The sequence below is a fragment of the Aedes albopictus genome, chromosome 1 (genome assembly GCF_035046485.1).
Source record: "Aedes albopictus strain Foshan chromosome 1, AalbF5, whole genome shotgun sequence".
Lineage (NCBI taxonomy): Eukaryota > Metazoa > Arthropoda > Insecta > Diptera > Culicidae > Aedes > Aedes albopictus.
In genome coordinates, this window is record NC_085136.1 from 150506535 (window position 1) to 150532934 (window position 26400).

At 38.0% G+C, this 26400-nt stretch overlaps 2 protein-coding genes across 4 annotated transcripts in view; both read left to right on the forward strand.

Moving 5' to 3' along the window:
• The window catches only part of LOC109424966 (G-box-binding factor), a 37404-nt gene extending 24872 nt beyond the window's left edge, over positions 1–12532 (forward strand). For all 3 annotated transcript variants that reach the window (XM_062845590.1, XM_019700162.3, XM_029861787.2), the window contains exon 7: positions 11996–12532. The gene's annotated coding sequence lies outside the window, so the exon portion shown is untranslated. The remainder of the gene's footprint in view (positions 1–11995) is intronic.
• Positions 12533–23199: 10667 nt separating this feature from the next.
• Positions 23200–24301, forward strand: LOC134285783 (uncharacterized). The gene is made up of 2 exons (XM_062847333.1): positions 23200–23963; positions 24028–24301. Exons 1-2 carry the CDS (start codon positions 23672–23674, stop codon positions 24162–24164), a joined length of 429 nt encoding a protein of 142 aa, XP_062703317.1. The 5' UTR covers positions 23200–23671; the 3' UTR covers positions 24165–24301.
• Positions 24302–26400: the final 2099 nt, after the last annotated feature.

The window sequence follows — 26400 nt, forward strand, 5'->3', positions numbered from 1 at the left end:
AAATAAGTGATTTTTATTACAATAAATGACTATTTCCTCATAAAATGAACTTTTTATAACTATTTCATATTCTGATTAGCTGCATAACATCCCAACCAAGGCTCCACAAAAATGTTAAAACAGGGAATTTACGGTAAGTCTTATTGGCAATTGATTGTTTAGTAGCAATGATTTCAGCTAAATGAAAAATACATTGCAAATTCCTTGGAAAAATAAGGCAAAACTAACTTTTTTCTTAAAAACTAAAAGTCTACACTCATCTCTAGACATCTACGAATCAGATGACGTAAAAAGTTTAAGATCATTACGACGCTTAAGAGTTCCTAGTATGAAATTAAAATGTAGTACCCGAGTGATCAATTTCACCCCGCTGATCAATTTGACCCCGGTTTACGGTACATTTTTTATAAAGTATGGAAAGTTTTCATTTATTTATGGATAACATTGCACATTTTCATGGAACATATGGTCATTCTTTATGGAGCGCTTTTTAATTTTCTATGGAGCATTTGCAATTTGTTATGGTTGCAATAACCTTTTGCCGTTGTGTGAAGCTTGCTTCTTGAGATTTGTGCGTTTGAAGGTCTGAGGCACTGTTGAAGCGGGATTTCAAGACGTTTGTCCTTAACTGGATCTGACACCGATGGTTCCTGTAGCGGCTTCCATCTTCCACGACTCAGACATTGTGAAGTCACCCTTCTCGATCAACCACCGCGGAGGCATCATAGCAGCTTCAAAAATAGACCCCGTTGACCGTGGTGACAACAAAGCCCTCATAGGATGTAGACACCTACTCGTGGACTGAACATTTACCAATTGTTCAAATAGCCGCCGTTTTGAAGCCACCCGTGATCCAGTTTTCATTATGTCTGACACAGAAAATGATGTTCACGGATTTACCGGAGCATATCAAACACATGGAACAGTTTACACAACCTTGTACCCTCTGGCCATTACCACCGAATCGTCCACAAAGCGGACATACACATCAGCCCACTTTGAGCTTTCCTAGCTCAACGGATTTACAGGCGTCCACCAGAGTTAGCTGAACCAAGGCCACCTGTGTCCTTACTTGGTCGTTCTGTAGCCAAGTGGCTGCCGTGGCTATCTGCACCTATTATTTACTGCTGCAACAGTGTCGCGACAAGCTCTTCCGCATCAGTGATCTTGTTCAGGTTTTTAATCTTAAGGAAACTTTTAAAGAGCCCTCACCTCGACACCCTCACCAAGCACCACTTTCGCCAGACATTTGTAGGTGGCGCCTTTGCGAGTTTTGTCGTCGGCTCCAAGAACCGTGAGCTTGGCATCGTTCCACATTACCTCCAAAACACTCGAGTACGTAGACTTGTTTGTTTTAATGACGAGGGCGTCTTCCTTCTCGCATTTGACAGCTGAGTGGCGTTGGTGGGGTAGTGATAAACGGGGTTGCTTCTCACCCTAGTCGGTCTAAATAGGTTCATTTCTAGTCGACGCCGCCCGTGTTTTTTAGTTTAAAAAAATCTTGCCCAGAGTCCGACTTACTGGCATTGCAGGCTTTCATTCGACAGCAACGGTACCAGGATGGTCCCTCAGCGGTCACTTAATCACTGTAAACATCAACATTTTATCAAAAACAGGTCCAGTACATTGTAACGGAAAATTTAAGGCCATACAACTACATGTTATGGCTTTTAATTTTGTTTTATTGACAGTTTTGTATGAAAATTATGGTATTTTTGTAGCTTTTCGAGTAAAATAAATTAAGTGTGTCATGAAAACATCACTATTACTCATCAAGAACGTCCAGTACGCTTTCACGAATAATTTAAAGGTAAAACACTACTTTGCACTGTAAGCCATTATTTTTGTTAACCACTTTGCATGAAAAATGTGATACTTTCGTTGATTTTTCAGTGAATCAAAATTTGAGTGTAATGAAAACATCACTATTATTCTTCAAGTATTTCCCCCAAACTGCTACGAACATTTCAAGGCTAAAAAACTAGATGTTCTCGTTTGAAATTTAGTTTTGTTGGCTACTTTGTGTAAAAAGTATGGAATTTTCGTAGTTTTCCGGGTAAAACAAAATAAGAGTGTAATTAGAACATTTTCATTGTTCATCAAAAATGTCGAGTACAATCCTACGAACAATTTAAGACCAAAAAAACTATATGTCATAGCTTTGAATTTTGATTTATTGCTTATTTTATGTGAAAAATAGGGTATTTTAGCAGTTTTTTGAGTAAGGTAAAATATCAGTGTACTGAAAAATCACTAATTTTGCTTGAACATGTTCACTCCAGCTAGATGCATGATTTAGAGTCGAAAAAACCATATGTCATCGCTTTAAATTTTGTTTTATTGATCAATGTGCGCAAAAAATGCGCTCTCAAAAAAACTAGGAAGTGCCTTTTGCTTAATAACTTTGGGTAGACGCATCTATTATATATTTTATGCAATTCAGTATCATAATTTCTATTTTATATAACTCATTTTAGTATCATAATGGCCAATTTTTCCGAACTGGTTCATTATGCAACTGAAATGAGCTGCATAATGAAAAATAGTTGCATAATGTTCATTATGCAACTCTTTTGAGTTGCATTATGAAAATTATGCAACTCAAATGAGTAGTATAATAAAAAATTCATTGCATAAAACTTTGTATGTAACTCGTTGCAAAACTCGATTTTTTCAGCACTCTTCGTATTTATGCAACTCGGCAAGCCTCGTTGGATAATGTACGACTCGTGCTGAAAAAATCAACTTTTTGCAACTCGTTACATAAATAACTATTTTTGAATGGAGGATGATCTTGAAACCTGTCCGGTTCCATCGCAAAAAAAAGTTTTGAAATCGGTTGAAAAACGGCCGAGAAATGCCTTGTCAAAGTTGGACTTCCGACTTTTTTTGGATCCTTGGTAGTTCGCGGGAGTTTTTACCCCCTCAGTAGTTTAAGTGTTAATCTCCGTTTGAACCACCGATCCACGCCTTTCTTCAGCAAAACCTTTTTAGAGATGACCTTTTCTCTTTTCTGTTGCCTGCTATCGCATGCCAATAATGCTGGAAACCACGAGGGTGTTTTAATTTTCTTATATTGAATAAATGTATTCTATAATGCATTATGTATTTTTCAGTGATTTATCAGAATGTAATTACAGGGATTCTATTACATATGACATAGTCGTTTTGCCCTCTACAGCAATGATTGAGACAGAAGAAAAGTTTCCTTTAAGTTATAAAATATCTGTTGTTATCACTGCAGCAGAAACAGCCCAAGGCGCCAGCACGTATGAAATTCATCTAGTGGTCTTCAACACTTCTGGTTCGACTCCCGACCCGGCAACAAAAAAATGATGATTAAAACATTCATGTGGGGGGCATTAGTACCTTAGTACCGTCGATAACGAAACGGTGCTAAAAATAGATTTTTGTTTTGATTTTTCGTGTTGCACGTATTACGCATGTGCAAATGCAAATGTATAGCACATGCATTTATGTTACTTTAGCAATGGCTGTCAACGTGCTGCAATATGTGGCACTAATCTGATTTTAGTGGGGCCCTTTTCGACTTTAATATTGCTTCAATGAGGTGTTTAAAGTAATGCAGCATTATATACACAATCTTAAATTTAAATATACGGCAAAATTGGTGCACTTATATACGGCTTCGTGGTTACTTGGGAATGTTTCATCCCCATGGTGCCTACCCAAGTAACCATGACGCTGTATATAGAGCATTAATTTCGCTTTATAGTGTATTATATGACATGCGATATAAAGTTGTTTTGTCATATAGGCACCATTAAAGTAGGTTTAAAGTCGAAAGTGGCGCTACTATTGTTGATTTAAAGCAAGCTTTATTGTGGTGATTGCTAAAGCATATAAAATGCTTGTACCTTATAGCTAATGCAATCAAATCGTATGGAATGCATACTTGATGCATCATGTCAAAAAAGAAAAAAAGTATGTTTTTCATTTTTCTATCTATTTTTATCTTCCGATGCTCTCACGTTGATGTTTTTTATTGTATTTCGGGAATTGAACCTAGACTGCTGAAACTGAACCACGATGAAACTCGGACGCGCTAACGCTGTGTGCTACGATACCATGTATTTTGCACCTGGAAAAATGTGCAACATAAAGTAACGTATACTTATAGCTTGTGCCTTATTGAGTTGTGTTTTCAGCAACTCTAAAAAATGTGCTGGGGTCTGAATGCCATCAGTTATGTTACTCTCGAATATAAATTCGTCTGTGTTGATTCTGCTTTTTTTTGCCTTTCTCGTACACTAAGTGTACTGGAAAGGCTATATGTTCACTCCAAAAATGACTTTTTGATAGAAGGCCCGGAGGGTCAAATCACATATACCAATCGACTCAGCTCGACGAATTGAGGTGATGTCTGTGTGTGTGTATGTGTGTATGTGTGTATGTGTGTGTGTGCGTGCGTGTGTGTGTGTGTCTGTATGTGTGTGGACAAAAAACTCACATCACTTTTCGGCAGTAAACCTCAACCGATTTTAATGACCGACGGTTCATTCGACGCGGAATCTGGTCCCATTGTTTCCTATTGAAAATAGTTCGGATCGGTCCAGCCGTTCCGGAGTTATGGCCATTTAGGTGTTCCGGATCAGTACCCCTGGAAGCGGCCATACATAAAAATGTAACCGAGAATGTAACAAACACATACATGCGACACATCAAACTGCAGCATTTTTGATAACCTGATCAACAGTTAGCAAGAAAACAGTCTCAGACCATATCTGAACCGGTAGTGTTCCGGAACCGGTTCCGGATGTCCCGCTGGAAGTGGCCAAATATAAAAGTGATACAAAACTTTGCATGCGACATATCAAACTGCGGCATTTTTGATTACCTGGTAAACAGTTAGCAAGAAAACAATCTCAGACCATATCTGAACCGGTAGTGTTTCGGAACCGGTTTCGGATGTCCCGCTGGAAGTGACCAAATCTAAAAGTGATCCAAAACAATGCATGCGACACATCAAACTGCGCCATTTTCGATAACTTGATGAACAGTTAGCAAGAAAACAGTCTCAGACCATATCTGACTCGGTTGTGTTCCGTAACCGGTTCCAGGTGTCCCGCCGGAAGTAACCAAATATAAAAAAATTAATCCATGCATGCAACATATCAAAGCGGGGCTTTTTTGATAATCAAATGAAAGCTATCAAGAAAATATTCTCAGACCATATCTGAACCGTTAGTGTTCCGAAACTGGTTTCGGATGTCCCGCTGGAAGTGGCCAAATATGCCACGATGCATGCGACATATCAAAGCGCGGTTTTTATAATAAAGAAAGATTGGAATTAAAAAAGACTCAAACCATATCTGAACCGGTAGTGTTTCGGAACCGATTGCGGATGTCCCGCCAGAAGTGGCCGTATATAAAAGTGAACAAAACTTATGCATGCGGCACATCAAATCACGACATTTCCGACAACATGATGACCACTAATCAAGGAAGTAGGCTAAGACCACATAAGGGACTGCCAGTAGTGCCGAAACTACTTCCGAGTTTTCCTCCAAAAGCGGCTAAATATAAAATTGAACAAAACCCTGAATGCGAAACAGCAAAGCGCGGCTTTTATGATAGCCTAATAAACTAAGCAAACAAATAGGCTCAATCCAAACCCATGCATTGAGGTATCGTGGCTTTTTAGGTAACATGATGAACAGTTGCAAAAAAAAATAGACGCAAGCCATATCAGTGTGTTATGGAACCGATTCCGGGTGTCCCGCCAGATATGGTCAAATGTAAAAGTAGAACCAATACATGCGACATATCAATGGCTTATTTAGTAACATGATAAACGGTTAGCCAGCAAATAATCACAGACCATATTTGGGAGAACTGGTAGTGTTCCAGAACTGGTGATGAGACGAGTAACTCGCCGGAAGTGGTAAAATATAGAGGGAAACCAAACCAGAGCGGTGTTTTTTTTAAATCTGATGAACGGTCAACAGGAAAATAGTCTCAGGCCACATCTAGAACTAGTAATAGTATTTCGGAATTGCTTGTGGGTGTTTAATTGGAAGTGATCAAATAGAAGTGAACCAAAATCATGCATGCGACACATAAAATCGTGTTTTTTTTTTAAATTGCCAAACGGTTAGCAAGAGAATAGTCTCAGATAACATTGATATTCGGCTTTTTAGGTAACCCGATGAACAGTTGATAAGAACATAGTCTCAGACCATATTTAAGATAACTGGAATCGGACCCGCTAATGATCGGACCCGCCAATGATAATACATAAAATATAGTCTAAAGTGTGCTAAAAAACTTTGTCGAAGATCACAAAGTGATCTGTGATTGTAAATGAAGTCAACCTTCTTCATGCATTAGCTGACGCTCACCTCGCTGCTGTAGTGAATAGAATGGGGTCACAATGATCCCAATCAAGATCCCAATGCATTTTGCAATATTTTTTAGCTCTGTTTTGCTGTTGAACATAATATCGGAATATGTACCAACAATAAGTTTTCCAAATCGATGTTGGCTTTGTTAAAATTGTTGCTTTTCTATATAAAGGACTCAGGAACATTTTGGCTAACGTCGACGGAAAGATCATGAGTATTTATTCGACGAGAAAGGCACTATCACCACTAGGTGGATTAATCCAGGTTTTTGTTTTCATACGTGCTCACTTCTACCTAAAATATAATAAATAATAAGCAATACAAACAGCGATTTAATCCTTCCTTTTATGAATTCGGGGCGTTATGTTGAATAAGGAAACCGATATCCCACATAATTTTTGTTCCCTCAGCATCTGATTGTTTTCATGTCCCAACCAGAAACCCAAAAAACCATACATAGAGTAATGCGGGGCAAAAGTTCGCACGGGGCAAAAGTTCGCAGTGGGTCTTTTTCTGAACACGAGTTAAGAACCCAAACAAATTTGTATGGGTTCGACACATAATCAGGCCAGTTACTCGTCAACAAAAATTGGAACGATTTCGTTATGGTGTGGCAGAGTAATGCAAAAAAATGTGTTTCTAGGTGTTTTGATAGAATTTTTGGACTTTTTGGAATAAGAATTTGTAGTAACAGGAAGAAGAAGAATCTCATAACCTCTTGATGTCGGAGAATTGTTATTCCATAGTAGTTCGAGAGGTGCACTCGAATAAGCAATAAACTACTAGTGCTTCTTGCAGACGGGGACATTGTTAACACCTTGACGGTGGGGCAAAAGTTCGCAGTGCCTGTGGGGCAAAAGTTCGCACTAGATTTCTAAATGTAGTACATCAATATAATTACAGAATCTTTGAAGCAATTTCGGTTTCGTATAAAAACTACTATAATTGTATAATATGTGTAGTATGCACCCTGAAATCGTTCCGGCAGAAGGTTTGAACTTAGTTTTGTAAGAGGATCGATTGTAAGGCAAACATTATGTTCTTCCATTTAAATCAAGAAATGAAAAATGGCCAAATAAACATTTTAATACATTCTCTTCGTCATCCTCGTCTTGTCTTTTCGTATGTTCCTGAAGGTCATGTTATGTTCATCTACTTTACCGAGGTCTTTCATAGCTTAGTTTGTAAATTCACAGTTATAATTCATCACCATACTGACGGAAATAAGATTCGATTACGGTCCCGTTCAATAGTTTTGCAGCATATTTAATTTTTTCATGTATTTTGGGCAACACGTATCTCTATGATTACCCCAAAATGTATTTGATTACTTCAGTAATGCTGGAAAGGACAGCTTCTAGTTAATAGTTGTGGAAGTCTTCATAAAATACATTGTATATCAAAGCTGAACACCAGGTCGTATTCCAGTTGGGCCGTAATGCTAAGAACAGAAAGAAACAGGTTTCACGGCTAGAGTGAAAGGACGAACATGAATTATCATGAAATAAATGAACATCACACCAATAAACTACGCTTTTCAAGGTGCGAACTTTTGCCCCGCATAATGCGAACTTTTGCCCCCACTATGGGGCAAAAGTTCGCATTGGAGTACTTGTATTAAAAATTATATTACTAAAACTACAAAACGAACGCGAAAAAATCTAGTACTACGTTTTGAAGGCAACATGATAGGGACCCGTTTAACGAAGAAAAACGATATAATTTTCTTTTCGTTTAATAGCTATTTTGTAAAGTCTGTTAGGTGCGAACTTTTGCCCCGCATTACTCTAATATAAATTTTCAAACAGCAACATCTGAGCATGATAATCTAAGTGATCCGCAGCAATCCATGACAATTTTGGTTTGTTTTTCTTTTGTTTTGAATGGTTCTGCTTCTAAAAGTGTTTTACAGTTTTTTTTTTTCGTACTGAGCGATATTTATCTGTTTACAACGATGGAAGCCTTAGTAAAGGCATAAATAAAGTAATAAATGCTTGCATTATAGTTTGCTATAAAACTTTTAACATGGTAATGCAATGAAACATTTAACAACGGCTCTATAGAACTATACAGAACTGTCAAAATCTCGTAATGCTTCAATGCTTTCATAATGTGGATTAAACGCTTCATTACTTGACAGATGTAAAATAAAAGTTATGTTGCATTAGCTAAACTATAATACGATTGAATTGATGTTATGATATAATGCTTGTGGTTACTTGGGTCTTTTGTAGGCGTAATCAACGTGGCTACCGATGGTAAGCTTATCGTCAATCATCACCCCCAAGTGTTTGACGGAGCGCTTCGACGTGATAGTGCAATCGCCTACACCGATCACCGCTTGCTGCTCCGACTTCCGGTTGATCACAACCGTCACCTCAGTCTTGCGATGAGCCAGCTCCTGTTTCCTGGACCTCATCCACGCCTTCGCAACCTTGATTGAGTGAATAGTAGTCAACTCCACTTCTTCGGTCGATTCACCGTAGATTTCCAGCGAAATATCGTCAGCAAAGCCGATGATCTCCACCTCCACCGGGGACTCTAATCTCAACACCTCGTCGTACATGACGTTCCAACACCGGACCCAGGATGGAATCTCCTGAGGTTATGTGACAGCACTTCCGACCCACCTCTGTGTCGTAAACTAGTACCCGATTCTGGGAGTAACTTCCGAGAATTCCAGGTACCGAGGTATTCCCAGGTATCAGATATCAGAAGGCCGGCTCCAGAGGCACGTTATCCTCCATTCCCAGACGTAGGAGACCATCGTCAATAGCCGGCCAACTGGCGCTATTGAACGCGTTCCTTCATCCATAATCAGTACTTCACAGTAGCGAATCTCCCCTCTCATATGCTGGAGTGTTATTCCGGTGGTTTTTGTAACCGACAGAAAACAAAAACATGGGATAGAATCTATGGTCTACCTCCCCTTCCGGAAGCCTAACTGGCTACTCGAGAGACCATTTACACCCTCAGTGTGCATCAACATACTATTTAGGATGATCTTTTGAAGCATATTGGTCTATATGCCGACGGGTCCCGCCTTTGGCAATAGAACCAGGCTGCGCCTTTTCCATACTTCTGGGAAAACTCCCTCGTCCAGGCATTTCTGCATAGCAGACCTGAACATCTCCGGAGCCTCTGCAATAGCTACTTTTATGGCCATGTTCGGAACGCCGTCCACACCTGGAACCTTATATACGCTAAGGGACTTTGCTATACCCGCAAGTTCCACATCGATTAACCGCTCCTCATCGTCAGCCCCAGTCCCCGGCTGCTCTACGAAAGGAGGCCAATGGCTATGATCATGGCGCGGACGTTCCGGATGCTTCTATCGCTTCGAAAGTATATCAGTCTATCGTAATGTTATTGCTGCCAAGACTCCATGACTCAGTTCTACCTATCAGCCTTTATATTGTTTTAGTATAATCCCCAATCATTTCGATTTTTGATGCTTCGTGTTTCAGGCGGTTTGCACATATCCGAATGTTCTAGCAAAAACATCCATGACATCTCCGATGAGCAGGTTGGAACCTGGTACTTATTCACCAAAATTCTGTAGGATTTGTTGTTTGGTGAAAGTCTGGTTTATTATCGGTCGGCCGTTGATGAAATCGATTTGATAACTTCCGAAGAATTAGTTTACTATAGTGATAGACGACGGAAAGCTGATTATATAGCACTTTTTATATGAGACACACACCTGTTTTGTAGATGGGACAGATTATCCCTTCAATTCCAACGGTAGCTGTTCGGATTCTTAGACCAAGAACACTGACGGGTGTTGATAGGAGGCCAACTTTTCCGAGTTCATCTTGTTGAGTACTGTTGCAATACCATTCTTAGTAGCAGCCTAATTTCCTTCAGCTTCGGAGTTGGTTCGTTCTCGTCCTCTGCTTAACTGACGTACCGGAAAATGGGGTAACTATGATAGTTTTTCAGCGGATTTTCTCAATATTTTTACATGTAACAGTATTTCCCCGAGTTTTATATTTTTAAAACAAGTACTGGGGTATCAGTTATCAATTGCAATTAAACGATTCGATAATCTGAAATAGTTTGGATAACTTTTAGGTTTTCATATAACCGAAAATCAGATTTTCATTTTGGGGTAACTTTGATAATGCCCTAAAAACACATCAAATCTAAAAAAATATTCACAGATTGAAATCTTAGGAATATGAACATGATGAGAGAAGGCTTGTGGAATATATTGGATACAATTTTTATATCAAAACATTGATTTTTTACTAAATTCTACATATAAAAATGAGTTTGTGGAGTATTGAGCGCAAAACACAATAAATTTGGCTATCAAAAATCATTTTCTTTGTAATAATAAATGCTTAACGGTACATCAACATATGATTACATGCTATTCATGATTAGTTTTCTTTTTTTGGGTAGTTTTTTAATGTTTTATTAACAAATTTTGAACAACACATATTTATCTACATGAAATTACAAGGCCATTGCATACTTTTAGGCGTTTATCAATGTATGGAGAATAATATCCCAATTTACAAAATTGCTTCCATTTCGTAAAAACATACTTCGTTAAGAGATTTAAGGCCAGATTGGAATCTACTATGAAGAATCTATCGAGAATAAGAGTCCATTCATTGAAAAAATAGTTTTAACGAAGTCGTATAGCAGATTGTTTGAAGGGGTTGATAAATGACAAAAATATCAACAATTTTTATTTTTTGTCCAAAAAGTTGTATATAAACTAGAATTTAATGAAAATACATCTAAGACGAACTTTCATATGTATAGAATTGATTTCCGTTTACTTTTTTCTTAACTGGTTGAATGAAGCATAGTTATAAAATAAATTACACAATGCCTGCCGCACTATCAAAGTTACCCGCATTATCAAAGATACCCCGTTTTACGGTAGTCATTTCCTTCGCTGCCTTGATATTTCGTCCACGTAATTCAACTGCTTGTCGAAATGCTGCTCCGATTTTGGCTTTCGTCCTTATCCCTCGGGACATTTCTGATTGATGCACGAAACCTATGTGAAATGCGTTGAGCTTCTGGAAGAATTTACGTGTATCTTGTATTTCGGCACACAATTATATTTCCTCTCATTCCGCTTCTTCCAAAAGGCGTTTTTACACCCGGAAGAGACGAGTCTGCTGCGTCCGCACCTGTTTGTATCATTCCACGTTCTGCCGGGTCCCATACTGCAGCATTACCGTCCACGATGTGTTGTTCTCCACTAGAACCTTTATGCACGCCTCGTCGATTCAATTGTCCCGTTGACTTCGCTCCACCCCACGTATCCGCTGTTAATGGCTGCTTTTATTGTACTCCAGCAGCCCACCAGAAGGGCCACATTAAGAACATCCTCGTCTTACAACGCTTTCTTGCGATATCTGATTGCTTCAGTCGCTCTAGGTTATATCGAAGTAACTGTCAGTACCGTACATTATCGATGGCGCAGAATTTTGGTAGTAGTTTAACGATCACTAGGTAGTCGTCAAAATCAATGTTAAGACGATACTACTTGTGATAACTTGTAGTTCGTTATCTTCTTTCTCCCGTATCATTTTTCGTCGAACATCATTAGGTCAGAAATTTCATCCTCAAAACATATAACACTCAAAATGGTTCTATTTTGTTAGACTCTTTACAGCCTCAACACCACCGGCGTTGCAACCAACGTATCGCAGAGCATAGTCGTACAACAGCAGAGCAATTTTTGTTTTCTATGTCGGCAGAGTTGCGGAAACCAGGCAGAGTTCGCTGCCCACATTCGAGGACACTTTGTGGATGGGAAAATATCCGCAACGACAGTCGACTCGAACACTCTCATGAACAGACACGAAGCCGTTCAAAACGGAAGTATTTGTACCTCCACTGGTACCTAAATGTCACGGAACAAAGTGGTACATTTCACACGGGTTTACCTTTTGTTGATATTATGATTGTTTTAGTTTTAAATCGAATTTACATATCCATATCACATACGCTGTAGAGGTCTCTTATTTCGGTGCGTTAGAAGAATTTTGTGTTAATCTGTCGAAACTCAACTCTCATGTGTGCATAGCAGATGTGAAGAGAAAAATCTTTTAAAACCTGGTTCAAAAGATGTATTTTTTGTAAACAAAATCAAAATTAGGAAATGAATAAAGTATGAAATTTCATTGTAATAATGCAAACGACATGACAACGAATCATTAGGTATTTTATCACATCATACTTAACCTTTTGGCTATTAAAAAAACATGGAAGTGTTGCGTAATATATCGTCTTAATCGTACAAAAGATCTGAATTACAAAGACCATTGCTGCTAGGATAAACAACTCAGGAAATCATCTAAAGTACACTTAGAGTAAAATTGCCAAAATGAACCGTTAAGACGTACAATCAAAGAAAATTATTTTGAGCTTCCTCAAAGGATTTTCGGCTCTATTGGTGAGATGCGGTAATCAGCACTCTGTCGGCGGCCGAAACGGCCAACGCAACTTACTTACCTACCTACCTATTGCTTGGGAACTCTCTCGATCTCGAAGCATTCATCACCGATGATCGTTAGCTGATGGTGCGCGTTGCGTTGCATGCGCGCAATCAGTTAATTACAGGTAAGCTTTTATCTATGTTTAAGGAAGATTTGTTCAACCGAACATGCTATCATCCATATGCTGCCTGCATTGTGCAAATGGAGTGAGCAAAAAGCATTCGATTCGTTATTATTGGTAACCCTTCGTGTGTTCGCAGTTCCCCAATTTGTTGACCTACACAGTTTCAGCACACATTTTCAAATTTTTAAATGTTTGATAGGGTACTGGTTCCCTTATTAAACATGTGGCTCCCATTTTCGTCCTACGAAAAACAAAAGATTGAAGCATTGTTTGTTTTGTTTCTTATTTTTGTATTTTTTGTTAGGAGTGAGCACCAGTGCTGCAATTTTTCGACAGGCCTTTATGATAGCGATATTTTGCTTTTTTCATTTTCTCCGTTTTGGTTTTCCTGTCAAAGTTGCTTTCCGATCAGCAACAAGGGAGCGAAATGAAATAGGTACTCACACTCGCACGCAGCGTGCTGAAAGCGAGAGCTGACAGGGCTAAATTTCCATTCAATTTTCTGTAGTTGAGTGTTTTCACCCGTGCTAACGTATAGGGCACTCACTCTCACAAGCCACCGCTTGAGACGAATGGCCTTTCAGCATGAGTACTGTGTGGATGATTGGGAATTGATCTTGTTGGGTCGCTCACGAATGGAGCTCTCGGACTCTGTCAGTTCTCACATCGAGGAACTGAAAACGACCGCCGCAGTCATTCATTTTCGGCTGAAAAACAGGCACTGAGACTGATATTTTGCAGGACTGGTGAGCACGCATGAAAACAAAAAGAACGGAATCAATCGGTGCCGTAATCGCTTGTTTTCGAATAGGATGAATATGGGAGCGTAAGATTACTGATGGAACACATACCCTAGGATTATTGGGCAAAGGCCTGTAAAGCCGAAGCAGTAAGCGCGCAGATATTCAGCATAACCTTTTATAAGTAAGTAAGTAAGTAAGTAAGTAAGTAAGTAAGTAAGTAAGTAAGTAAGTAAGTAAGTAAGTAAGTAAGTAAGTAAGTAAGTAAGTAAGTAAGTAAGTAAGTAAGTAAGTAAGTAAGTAAGTAAGTAAGTAAGTAAGTAAGTAAGTAAGTAAGTAAGTAAGTAAGTAAGTAAGTAAGTAAGTAAGTAAGTAAGTAAGTAAGTAAGTAAGTAAGTAAGTAAGTAAGTAAGTAAGTAAGTAAGTAAGTAAGTAAGTAAGTAAGTAAGTAAGTAAGTAAGTAAGTAAGTAAGTAAGTAAGTAAGTAAGTAAGTAAGTAAGTAAGTAAGTAAGTAAGTAAGTAAGTAAGTAAGTAAGTAAGTAAGTAAGTAAGTAAGTAAGTAAGTAAGTAAGTAAGTAAGTAAGTAAGTAAGTAAGTAAGTAAGTAAGTAAGTAAGTAAGTAAGTAAGTAAGTAAGTAAGTAAGTAAGTAAGTAAGTAAGTAAGTAAGTAAGTAAGTAAGTAAGTAAGTAAGTAAGTAAGTAAGTAAGTAAGTAAGTAAGTAAGTAAGTAAGTAAGTAAGTAAGTAAGTAAGTAAGTAAGTAAGTAAGTAAGTAAGTAAGTAAGTAAGTAAGTAAGTAAGTAAGTAAGTAAGTAAGTAAGTAAGTAAGTAAGTAAGTAAGTAAGTAAGTAAGTAAGTAAGTAAGTAAGTAAGTAAGTAAGTAAGTAAGTAAGTAAGTAAGTAAGTAAGTAAGTAAGTAAGTAAGTAAGTAAGTAAGTAAGTAAGTAAGTAAGTAAGTAAGTAAGTAAGTAAGTAAGTAAGTAAGTAAGTAAGTAAGTAAGTAAGTAAGTAAGTAAGTAAGTAAGTAAGTAAGTAAGTAAGTAAGTAAGTAAGTAAGTAAGTAAGTAAGTAAGTAAGTAAGTAAGTAAGTAAGTAAGTAAGTAAGTAAGTAAGTAAGTAAGTAAGTAAGTAAGTAAGTAAGTAAGTAAGTAAGTAAGTAAGTAAGTAAGTAAGTAAGTAAGTAAGTAAGTAAGTAAGTAAGTAAGTAAGTAAGTAAGTAAGTAAGTAAGTAAGTAAGTAAGTAAGTAAGTAAGTAAGTAAGTAAGTAAGTAAGTAAGTAAGTAAGTAAGTAAGTAAGTAAGTAAGTAAGTAAGTAAGTAAGTAAGTAAGTAAGTAAGTAAGTAAGTAAGTAAGTAAGTAAGTAAGTAAGTAAGTAAGTAAGTAAGTAAGTAAGTAAGTAAGTAAGTAAGTAAGTAAGTAAGTAAGTAAGTAAGTAAGTAAGTAAGTAAGTAAGTAAGTAAGTAAGTAAGTAAGTAAGTAAGTAAGTAAGTAAGTAAGTAAGTAAGTAAGTAAGTAAGTAAGTAAGTAAGTAAGTAAGTAAGTAAGTAAGTAAGTAAGTAAGTAAGTAAGTAAGTAAGTAAGTAAGTAAGTAAGTAAGTAAGTAAGTAAGTAAGTAAGTAAGTAAGTAAGTAAGTAAGTAAGTAAGTAAGTAAGTAAGTAAGTAAGTAAGTAAGTAAGTAAGTAAGTAAGTAAGTAAGTAAGTAAGTAAGTAAGTAAGTAAGTAAGTAAGTAAGTAAGTAAGTAAGTAAGTAAGTAAGTAAGTTAAAAATCATGTAATTTATAAAGCGGAACTCAAGTAAGTAATTGAGTTAAACGGATATTCTAGGTATTCTAGAAATCTACTTTCTGGACCACATCAACATTTATTTCAAGTACATAGAAAGAAACAAAAAAATGGTGTGATTTTCTGTCTATTCATTTTACCGTATAATAATGTGATGCTTGGCTGCTTGCTTGAAGTTGATCGCCACGACGGTGGTGGTTCGTAAAGTACCACCAAAAAAGCTCGTCTATGTGTTGTTAAACGATTGATTGATCATTTGTCTATATGACTCCGGTAATTGACAATTATGCTTTCACGGTCGGTTAGCCAGCTTTTATGCCGATGCCAACTAAACAACAACATATTCAAGTTCAATGTGAGGCACGAAGTTGGGCGTGGCTCCCAATTAAGTTGGTTACGGAACCATTAGTGCCTTATTCGTAGGTCCCGGCATGATCATTTTCGTTGACGCTGTGAACGTAGATGTCCGTTCAATAAATTTCACTTTCATTTAGAGTTTGATTGGTGCTTACTTAACAGTAAACGCGTACTGTTCGGTGGCCGACAGAGGAACTAAAGAAAAATGAGTAAAAACGTCTTCCGATGATGCTGTTGATCGATTGATGTCGGTTTCGACGCGTCGAGTGAGTTAATTTCTGAACATTTCAAATTATTTACCACCGTAGCCGTTGTGTTTGATGAAATATTATATCATAGCAGGGGGCTAGCCAAGGCAGACGTGTGATGTTGGATTCGGAAGAGGCGTAAATAGCTAAACAGCATGGTTCATCATGTGAGATATTATTGTAACGGTGTGTTATTTTGCTAAATGGTGTATTATGGTGCAAGGGTCCAAGTTTGGATCATAGGGTGTGATTTAAGATTAGGCATCTTTTGTATGAAGTGAATAATGATGACCTAAGGCTACTTGATGTATTATTTTTGTTGATGTCTCAATTTGTATTAGTTATTGGTAAAAAGGACGTTGGTTGGACTGAAGTTCACCATAGTGGATATTCGATCATCTATAACTTTTACAAGCCTCAGGAATTGAAAAGCATTTTAATGTTTTAACGCTATTTTTCAATCGATTATCAGAGGAAACATTTAGATATGGCATATTATCGACCGCAATATTAATATTCATTGGGATTGACTTTCTCGATAAGGGAACAGCTTAAACGCCCCTTTTACATAACGCGACCAAAAGTTCTCAAACAAATCTTATAACAGTCGACAAATTTTCTCGGCAGCGGCTGGTGATTGCGGAAACGGATGTGGATCGACAGTAGATCATCCTGCACAACGGGTTCAACTGTAGGACGTTCGTGGAAAATTCCAAAACCGTCTTACACGAGGCGTTAAAGATGACTCGAACTTCCGTTAGTGGTGCTGGATCCTTTCAACACCAAATGGTGCGAGAGATAGCAATGCTTCATAGTATTTATTGTCTATTTGATCCACTTACTTCGTACTTCGAGATTTCTCGAGAGTGTCGCGTGGATCGTGACGAAACGACGTAATGACCCGACAATTCGCTCGTAGTGGAATACAGTTCTTCACAGATGTTTCTTCGGCCGTAAACTTAGAACACATGTCAATGGTCTCCAGTTCTCAGAACTTCTGCAGTGCTTGTTCTAGATTCACAGTTGTTAGATATCAGATTCGTGGGATTTGCGTGGTTTTCCCTCTGAAGACCCCGAATCAAGCAGTGCACGAGTGGAACTCTCCGTACCGTTCTGATCCATAACAGCTGACCTGTTCAGCCGTATAGTAGAATGGTACTATTGTTCCGCCATGCTAACTTGGGTGTTTTGGATTCCCTGACTCTGAGAATTTGATGGCAGCCGACGGGACTGGATTCGGTTGTTGGGATAGATGACCAGATACGACAGCATGAGTGGATAAACTCTTCATACAGGAATTTTCGTGCAGGAGGGTATGGTGCCTTTGATGACAACTTCGACAATCGCACTTCGATGTACATACAAGTTCAACCTTGATGTCTAAAGTGGAAGCAAATCAAGTACGGTGATTCTGGGATATCAGCTCACGGCGCTTGCGAACATATATTTTGGAAAATGCTGGACATTGGAAGCATAAATGAGCGTAGGACTTGAATTTCTTATGGCAGAATTGGATGCCATCTTGAACAGCTTTTTCTGCGGAGGTGTTGAACTGGTTACCTTGACTGGGGCATTATAGTTGCCATAATCGAAGCTACTCGTTTTCTCCTCCCAAGCTTGGAGGGTCGTATGATCCAGCTTGTAGCTCAGCAGATTGATCACAAGCTTGACGAATCCCAATGGATTACTGGTTCATTCAAATTCGTAAGCGCTTTTACGAAGCCCGTGTAGCTGTCGGCTTAGAATAGCACTAAGGACCACTTGTTACGGGGATAAAAGTTCATCAAACAGGTAACCTCAATTCAAAGCGTTTGGAGACCCGTGCTGAGGGATGAATACCTAGTTGAGGTTGAGGGCTTGAAGGATGCTCGATCTTTAAAGGAACCCTTAACGTCGGTAGATCACCTTTTGGTGTCGCGTTATGGTGAAAGATCTACCAAATGAACCCTAGTCCCAACTGTTTCCAACTATGGAACAGCGTATTTGAGTAATTAAAGGAAAAAACTTGGTCCTTATAACATTGCACACCGTGTTAAAAGTGATAGGTCTTGGCTTTGGCGAGGCTAAGTATTCCTTATTTGTTCACTTGTTTACTGGTTTGAGACAATAAGGACCTGGGTTTGTTACGGCATCCGATTTTTTACTGAAAATCTATGAATAAGAATCCTTCCTTGCGATTATATTGAAAATAATTAGTGGGACAAAATAGAATACTTTATAACTTCTCAATAGTAATAAAGTAATACAACCGGTTATGACTCTAACCGCAAGGAAATAAAGGCGTGGGTGCAAACGTTCAAGAAGATGGAAATTCGATGAGAACTTTGTAGGCGGCATACAAAATGGTGATCGCTCGGAAATTATCACATTTCACGCCTTTCCTTCGACCACCAACCGATCACGTGTTTCTGAATGTTTCTCATCACAATGAAAGCTGTTCCCAGCTCGCAGGTATTGCCACAGCTCTGGTAGATTATATGATAACCCGGGTAGAGGCGAAGAACAAACCAAGGACAAAATAATAACAAATTTTGCAATGATAACTCATTTTACCATTCTTGTGTTATTCACAAATAACACTAAATAACACACCAAGAACAAAAAGTGTTATGATTGTAAAATTTGTTATTTTTGAGTTATTATTCAATCACAAAAAAATACTTAATAATAACAAAATATGCAATCAGGACTAAATTAGTTCTTCTCCAAATAAAATATAGACAATAATAGAATAACATCCCAATGACAAATTATGCAATCATAACATATTTTGTTCTTAATGAGTTATTTTATCGGTGAATTCAATATTATAATCCTTATATGATGTAGTTATAATAAAATATGTGAACAATGAAATTTGTGGTACTCCTAAATACTTAGGGAAACATTCATAAACTACGTCACGCTTTTAGGAAGGAGCTAAGGAGCTGTTTTCAGCTATTTTATTTATTTATGAATTTTTCAAAAATCATCGATCAGTCAACTTGAGTTTGTACTTTACACTTGGATATATAATGTACTGTTCGATCGCTAAATTTTACACACATATTCATACACTGCTGAATAGAATCGTTAATTGTCATTACTTTGAAAATATCTGTCATAACATACGAATAAACATTAATGAACAGTTTTTTGCAACGCAGCTGTTGACCAACAATGTAAGTGGAATTATTAGCATCGCATAAAATTTCTATTATATTATAGAAATGATCGTTCATGTAGATCCACGAGTCATCGTACTTGAAGTCTTGGCTTGATTTTCTAGTACCCAAGCATAATCCCTTAATATATAGTTTACTGTGAGCGGTGAATGATCTTGCATCTACGTCGTCATCGAATATGAAGGTATCATTTAGAACATATAACATTTTGGGATCGAGTTGGACCTGGGTGTTTGATTTCGACCACATGGAGTTAACCCATTTTCGAACATCTGAATTGACACCAATGGTAGTCCTATGGCACAGCTTGTTCATATAGTATTTTCGTTCGATTTGAAGTAGTGGCTTATTGGTTCCCGTTCGAAAACCTTGGAGCATCCCATTTCCTAAAAAAATCAAAAATACTAATGTCATGTATTGTCCAAAATTTACAGCGTTTTATGTACATACCTGCTTCGTACGGAAATAACGAAAAATTGTAAAGCGCTCCGTAATCTCGAACAGCTTCACTTAAATGTCCTAGCAAATGAACATTGTAGGACATGTTGTCTTTGCCGTACAGTTTTTCGAATTGTTGTAAAAACGCGTTCAGTTTCGTTTCACAAGAGGATATCACCTGGTCATTCATCTTTGGATCTAGGAGTTGGTAAATGGATGATGCCAGTAGCATTACATGGTTTATGTAGTGTTGAGGCAGGATTTCAGTCAGCACCGGATACAGGTAATAGAGAAGCATAGGTTCCCACTCATTCGCTTTGTATTTTTTGTACTCCTTCAGTTGTCGTGGTTTCCTTGGAAAAACTGACGGTGGACGGAAGCCCAATACTCTTTGCTCAATCTCCATCAAGCGATTGCCAATATAGAAGGGTTGTCTATGATTCTCACTTTCGGTCCACAAGCTCCACAGCTGTTTTACAACGCCAAGTAAAACTGAATGCATGTAATCAGGCGGAAAGCATCCAATAACATCGAAGTTCGGTAAAAACGTAAACACGGTTTTTCCCATGACTCCTAACTCCTCCTTGCCTGACGCGGATACTTTGTCCATCAATTGCCTGGTCAGTTTATCTTCTCTTTTTGGAACGTGTTTCAGAAACGGATAACATCTTGAATTGTTTGAAGCTTTAACTTCTCCGGGGTGTAGGCAATAGGTGCAGCCATATGATCCATTGAATTGTTTCATGTTCTGAACTTTACACCTCGCTACCGAGTCCAGATTGACTTGCAGCAATGCCACGGTATACACTTTAGAACCAATAGTTACTCCATCGTGCTTTAATCGTTGAAGTTCTATGCAAAAGTACTTGAACAATAAATTGGTGTTTGGTTCACCATTGGAAAGCCACAAACCGCCAAGAATTAGATTGTGTTTCGAAAACCGTAAATATGGAGGAAGATTGTTCAACGTCACAAACAATGGATATAGTGGTTTTTGAGTTGTGCATCGGAAAGTGGCTGCGCCGTCAGTATTGGCACTCATGGTCAGGCATGGTCGTGATTCCTCCTGAAGAATTTTCCTGGCATACCTGCCGCGCATCACATCAGAAATGTTATGCTCGTCGATATAACGCTGGTGTTCTTCAATTTTGGATTCATATTCAATCACAAGTTGTTGTATTTGAGATTCGACGGGAATTGAAATGAAGAAGTCTGTATCCTTAGATTCGCAGATAGAGCATCCAACATTTGATTCCGGTGGCGTTGGGCCGTAATCAAACTGGCATTTACTGCAGTAGTATATTCGAGATGAGTTATAAGGATCGGACTCAAAATGTGAAATGAATGATGAAAAACTCTCTGGAAGTACTTTGACGCCAGAAATAGTGTTAAGCAGTTTCAGCAAATCTTCTACAGCAGTTTGTGTTAGGCCGTGTCGTACGTTCATAACCATTAACAGAACATCGTCAACTATCAAGCCGGCCCCAACAGTAAACTGCTTTTTGTTGAGTATGGAGAACAGCTGGAAAAGGAAAAAAGAAAAGTGTTTATCAATTCTTAATTAATTATAAAAGTACTCACTTTCGGCAAATTCTCTGGTCCATCAAACAAAACGCTATTATGTTGTTCTTCCAAAGATTCGTTTTCTGAATCACTCACATCCGAAACAGTTGAAACATTTTCACGATCGTGCGGAACATTTTGCATGGTTGATTTATCTTGTACAGAATTAACATAATTCATCTCGTTTTCATTCTCAGGACAAATCCATGATCCGGAAGCACTTTCAATGGCATTTCTTTTTGTCTAAAAGTAAATAGGAAATTCACAGGAAAACCATTAACGTTGAACCATTCGTCATTGAAATCATCGTCATCATCAAACATTTAAAAGCAGTTTTTTCGATCAAATCAAACATTTTTGCAACGAAAATGGATTCACTGTGTTCCACATGAGGAATAGAATACAGTGAATACATTTTCGTGGTCATTGTTTTGATTTACAGAGAAAAAACTGCTTTTCTATTTCCGAAAAATGATGACGGATGCTTGAGCCTTAAGAGTATTTACTTCAACTCCTGCGCTTCAGAGTAACCGTATTTCGGTTTTTTAATATACATATCTTTTTGTTGTATTTTTGGCCATAGTATTCGGCCGACAAATAGAAATGACGTCGCCTTCGCGTATTCATATTGTTTAATGTAGCTCGAACTTAATGTTTTTCAGCAGACCACACAAAGAGTAAATAAATTACGAATGATTCAACAAGTCCGAAATGCAACCAAAGAGTAAAGTCACCAGCAACTGCCGTCTTGCAGTGCACACAGTTTTGAAGTTTAAGCCGTGCCGTGTTTACGAAAAATTAACCCGATTCCATAGCCGCCTAGATAACAAAGCATGACTCAAATGTCAGTAGAGTGGCATATGGACCTACGCACGTATTCAACCGTTTGACTTTTGAGCGGTGCCATTTTATCTAGGTGGCCATAAAAAAGAGTTCATTATCTGTAAACACGGCACCACTCAAACGTCAAATTAGTGAACTCGCGCATCGGTCCATTGCATTTGATTTTTGTTGCCAAACGTACTTATGAAAGTGGCCTATTCGTTTTTTTCTTTGCCAGTTATCTGTAAATTAAATTTGATGTGGATTCTCGTTGATAAATTTGGGATGATGAAGATAAGGAGTTGCAAACTAATTCGTTAAATTAATCTAGTTTGATTAACAAAGTGAAACAAGAATATGTATATTTGATTTATAGATTGCAAAAATCAGATAGTATTCATCTTAGGGACTTCTGCATGAATTTATGCTGGCCTGCTTACTCTCACCGAAAATTTGACGTTTGCGCGCAGCGGTACCGCTCAAACGTCAAAGTTTTTGGTGAGAGTAGACAGGCCAGCGTACATTCGTTGCAGAAGTCCATTGTTTACATTTTAGAGTTGTGTCCTGTTCCAGGTCCTGTTCAATTGTTGGTCTTGATTTCACTCAGTGGCGTGGTTGTTTTGCCGGCGGTTGCAATTTTTTGAGAATTTCATTTTTAAAACTGTTTTTGATAAAAATGGGCCGTCTAAAGAAATCCCAATCACAAAAGAATGCGGCGAAGAAGGCGAATGCTGCCAATATGGAGCTATTGGAAAAAATGGTAGGATTTTACATTAATTGAATGATTCTAAATTATAACCTCAATTTCATTGCAGTTGCAGGAACAATCTGCACCGGAAAATAAACGTATGCGCATCGGCCGGGCACGCGAAACCCTCAAGGCACAAGTGGATGCCAGTAAACATCGAGCGCCTGGATCGAAAGGCGAAGGCTGTGCCGTTCCATCAACATCTGGTGTGAAACCAAAACATGCGAAGCAGCTTCAGGCGGAACATTCCGGATCTGAAAATAAACGTCCATGTGGTGGTCGGAAAGATCAAGGCCTAAAGTTACCGGAGAAACTAAATAAAAATCAAGCCGCTGGATCCAGAAATGAGGGCAGTGCTGTGTCGTCAACATCAGGTGCCCCACCGAAACATCCGGAACGAATTACAGCCAGCTCCGTCTTGACTGTCACTTCACGCAACGTCGATACCTTACCCACGGATACTATTGGAATGAATTCGAAAAAAATTGTCGCTCCATCTAAGGTTCCCGAATGCGTATCACCGCATGCAGTGATCCCTCCGGTGGTCGAATGTGGATTGATCGACCAATATTCAGCTGGACCATCGACTTTTCCATCTGCATGTGGCACCAACCCCTACGTTTTGGAACCGTCTGTTGCGGATTCTTCGTTGGACGAGGATAATTTGGCATCCAGTGATGAATGTGATTTCGAGGGATTCGAAGAGGTTTCGCCGGCGACCAACATCGAAAAGCAAATCAGACAGCTACAGGAAATCATCCAGGAAAAAGATTCGAAAATCGAATCGAATCGAGAACGTCAGGCGAGAAAATCGAAAATCGAATCGAGAACGTCAGGCTACGATCGTTGAATATGCTTCTTCAGGAGACCATAGTACGTAGGGATGAAGACAAGTCTTTCACGGAATGCGACGGGTATCCAACTGCCGAGTGGTTGTTGTCTGTATCGCAGAACTCAGAAGACAGCGACTACCTGTTTGTGAAAGAGATGCTCCTTCGCTTGTTCCCAGAAGGAGTCGGAAACGCTACAGCTACAGGTAGGACCTCTAACAATCCGAAGGGAAGGAATAAGGAAGCAGTGAACCAAGACCCTGGCAGCCAACTAACCACCAAACTTGATCCGAACAAGCTGAAGTACATGAAAGGTATACCATATATGCTATTTTTGCGTAAAATGGATTTTTATTAATTACTTTATTGTTTCCTTAGATCGTCTTTTTGAAAGGCGCCGCATTCTTCAGGATCCAGTAGGAATCGCGATGGAAAAGGCCAGGAAGATCAACAAGCACATTGCACATGCAATTGCTAACAACCCGCAACTGCGCAAACAGCCGACACAACAATAATCGTTGTTGCGAATCATTTATCTATATTATTTTAACTTGTTTCATTCAAAAGTTATTTTAAACACGTGCGTTTTTGGTACCAAAAGTATGAATTGTCTCATTGGTTTTCGCGCAGAATAAACTCAATTCATTTTAAATAGTATTTCTTTATTTACAATCGAAAAATACCTAAGGACATTTTTTGTTATTCTGCAGACATTTAAGGTAATATCTAAAACTACCATTATTTTGGTATTCGCTTTACAAGGATAAAATTTATAATTTATCTTTTTTTTTTTTTTATTTTGATCTTATTTTGTTCTCAATAACTAAGTAATAACTAATTGAGTTGTTCAGCATTTACAAATATTTTGTCCTTGGTTTGTTCTTATAAGGATGAAATAAGTTATTATTTAGTTATTTTCCCGAACAAACTCAGTTATTATTTTTGTTCTTTTAGCTCTTATTCCCAACAAACCAATAACAAATTTTGCCATTCAGCTATTCAATTTTAATGGCAAAATTTGATCTTCTTTTGTTATTTTCTTCTGCCCGGGAACCACTAAACGGTCGCACCGTGGGTCCTGTCCAACACACCCTCTTCAGCGCTGCGATGCCGAACTCGTGGTCCTTCAGTAGATCGGCGAGTATACGGATACTCCTAATGAAGATCGACAGTTCCAAGTTTCCAATCACAACTTCGTTTTGTTCACATGGGTCGATGCTGTTGGTCTTGGGTCGTAGGAGGAGGTAGGAATAAGAGTATCTGAGCAGAGGCTAGTGATTTCAATGGGGACTGAATTACACCATACACAATATTTACCGTGCTGAGCTTGTTGACATGTATCGCAATCAATCAGTGTTTGAGTTGTGAATACTAGAATCTCTTTTAATGCAGGTTATTTTCATGCACTTTCAATTTGTGCAGAAAATGTAATGATAACTATAACTAAGTCAACGGCGGTCAGGGGACGTTTCCCAAGTAACATTTTATGTTTTGATTATTTAAACTGGCTTTCTCTGTCTGGGGAAATTCAAAACGACTAGTCGTTTTGAATTTCTACAGACTAAGAAAGCCAGTTTAAATAATCAACAAATTTCCAGTCGAAACTCACATCACATTTTATGTTTTGTTCGGCTCTAAAAAAGATCTTCATGACCAATTTTATAAAACTTGCAATATAACTGATTTATACATCCAACCCTCTTGATAACCTCTTTAAGAGCATCTTCTGGCCTAGGATAGGATGCGTCACGTAGTCAGCCGATTTGAGACCATTTTGCTGTCAAACGGAGACCAGTCGCTGATTGGTTGAAATTGATACTAGTTTGCTGCGATCAGATCGCTTTGTTATTGGTTTGGCCGCGTTGCTAGTTTGTAGGCTTAGCAGTTTAGCATGTGATACGAATATTCAAAACCATTATATTTTTTTATTCAAGTTTAATAGACTTAAAAATGTAATACATCCTAAAGTGGCTGCTATGTCTGAAAAATGAAAAATACCATTTATTTTGTGCAAAATCGATTGAGTATTTGATATAATTTCACTATAAATGAGTGTACCTTTCGTTGGAAATCAATTTTACTTGCAAGTTATGCTATTTCAGATGCAATCAATAACTTACGGTGCGAAATATGAATCCAAATTCCAATCGTTAAATTCCAATCGTTAAATTTCAATCGTTTGAAAGATTTGGAATAAAGAAAAGTGGCAGCACTGGATTTCTATCATCGACGAAATCGAACACACATCCTCTCCTAGCTTCTGGCTAAGTGGACCACTCTCGGAGAGGTTTTGCAAATCGCATTAAGAGAAGCAATAAAACTGTTTTAAAATCTAGTTGAATAAAAAAATCCATTCTCGAAAAGAAGTTATGATGATTGAAGTTGTTTTTTTTTTCAACAAAAACTATGACAGCTCAAGATGCAGAGAAGCTTGTTTCATGGCATGTAAAGTTCAGGAGGATACATCATTCGTAAGTAGAAAGCCATCATTTTAAAGTAACATTTTAGTAGTTTTTGTGTTGGTAGGCTTATGCGCATTCAATTTTACCGTGAATATTGCGGTTGCAGAAACATAAAATTAATGCGCTTTGAAAATGGTGAATATTATTATCTTGGAATGAAATAAAACAATTTGTTAATTTAGTAAAACTATCTCGAATCACAAGAAAACTCAGCTGAGAAAGTTTATTTATGAAAGAATGTTATGGAAATAGCGGCAAACTATGAATTCAAAACTAAGCAAAACTAACT

Bases quoted from the DNA above. Each gene is read 5' to 3' on its own strand.
- LOC134285783 (XM_062847333.1), top strand. From the start codon at position 23,672: ATGCTTCTTCAGGAGACCATAGTACGTAGGGATGAAGACAAGTCTTTC. The intron at 23,964-24,027 runs GTATACCATATA...TTGTTTCCTTAG, and splicing joins CAAGCTGAAGTACATGAAAG to ATCGTCTTTTTGAAAGGCGC.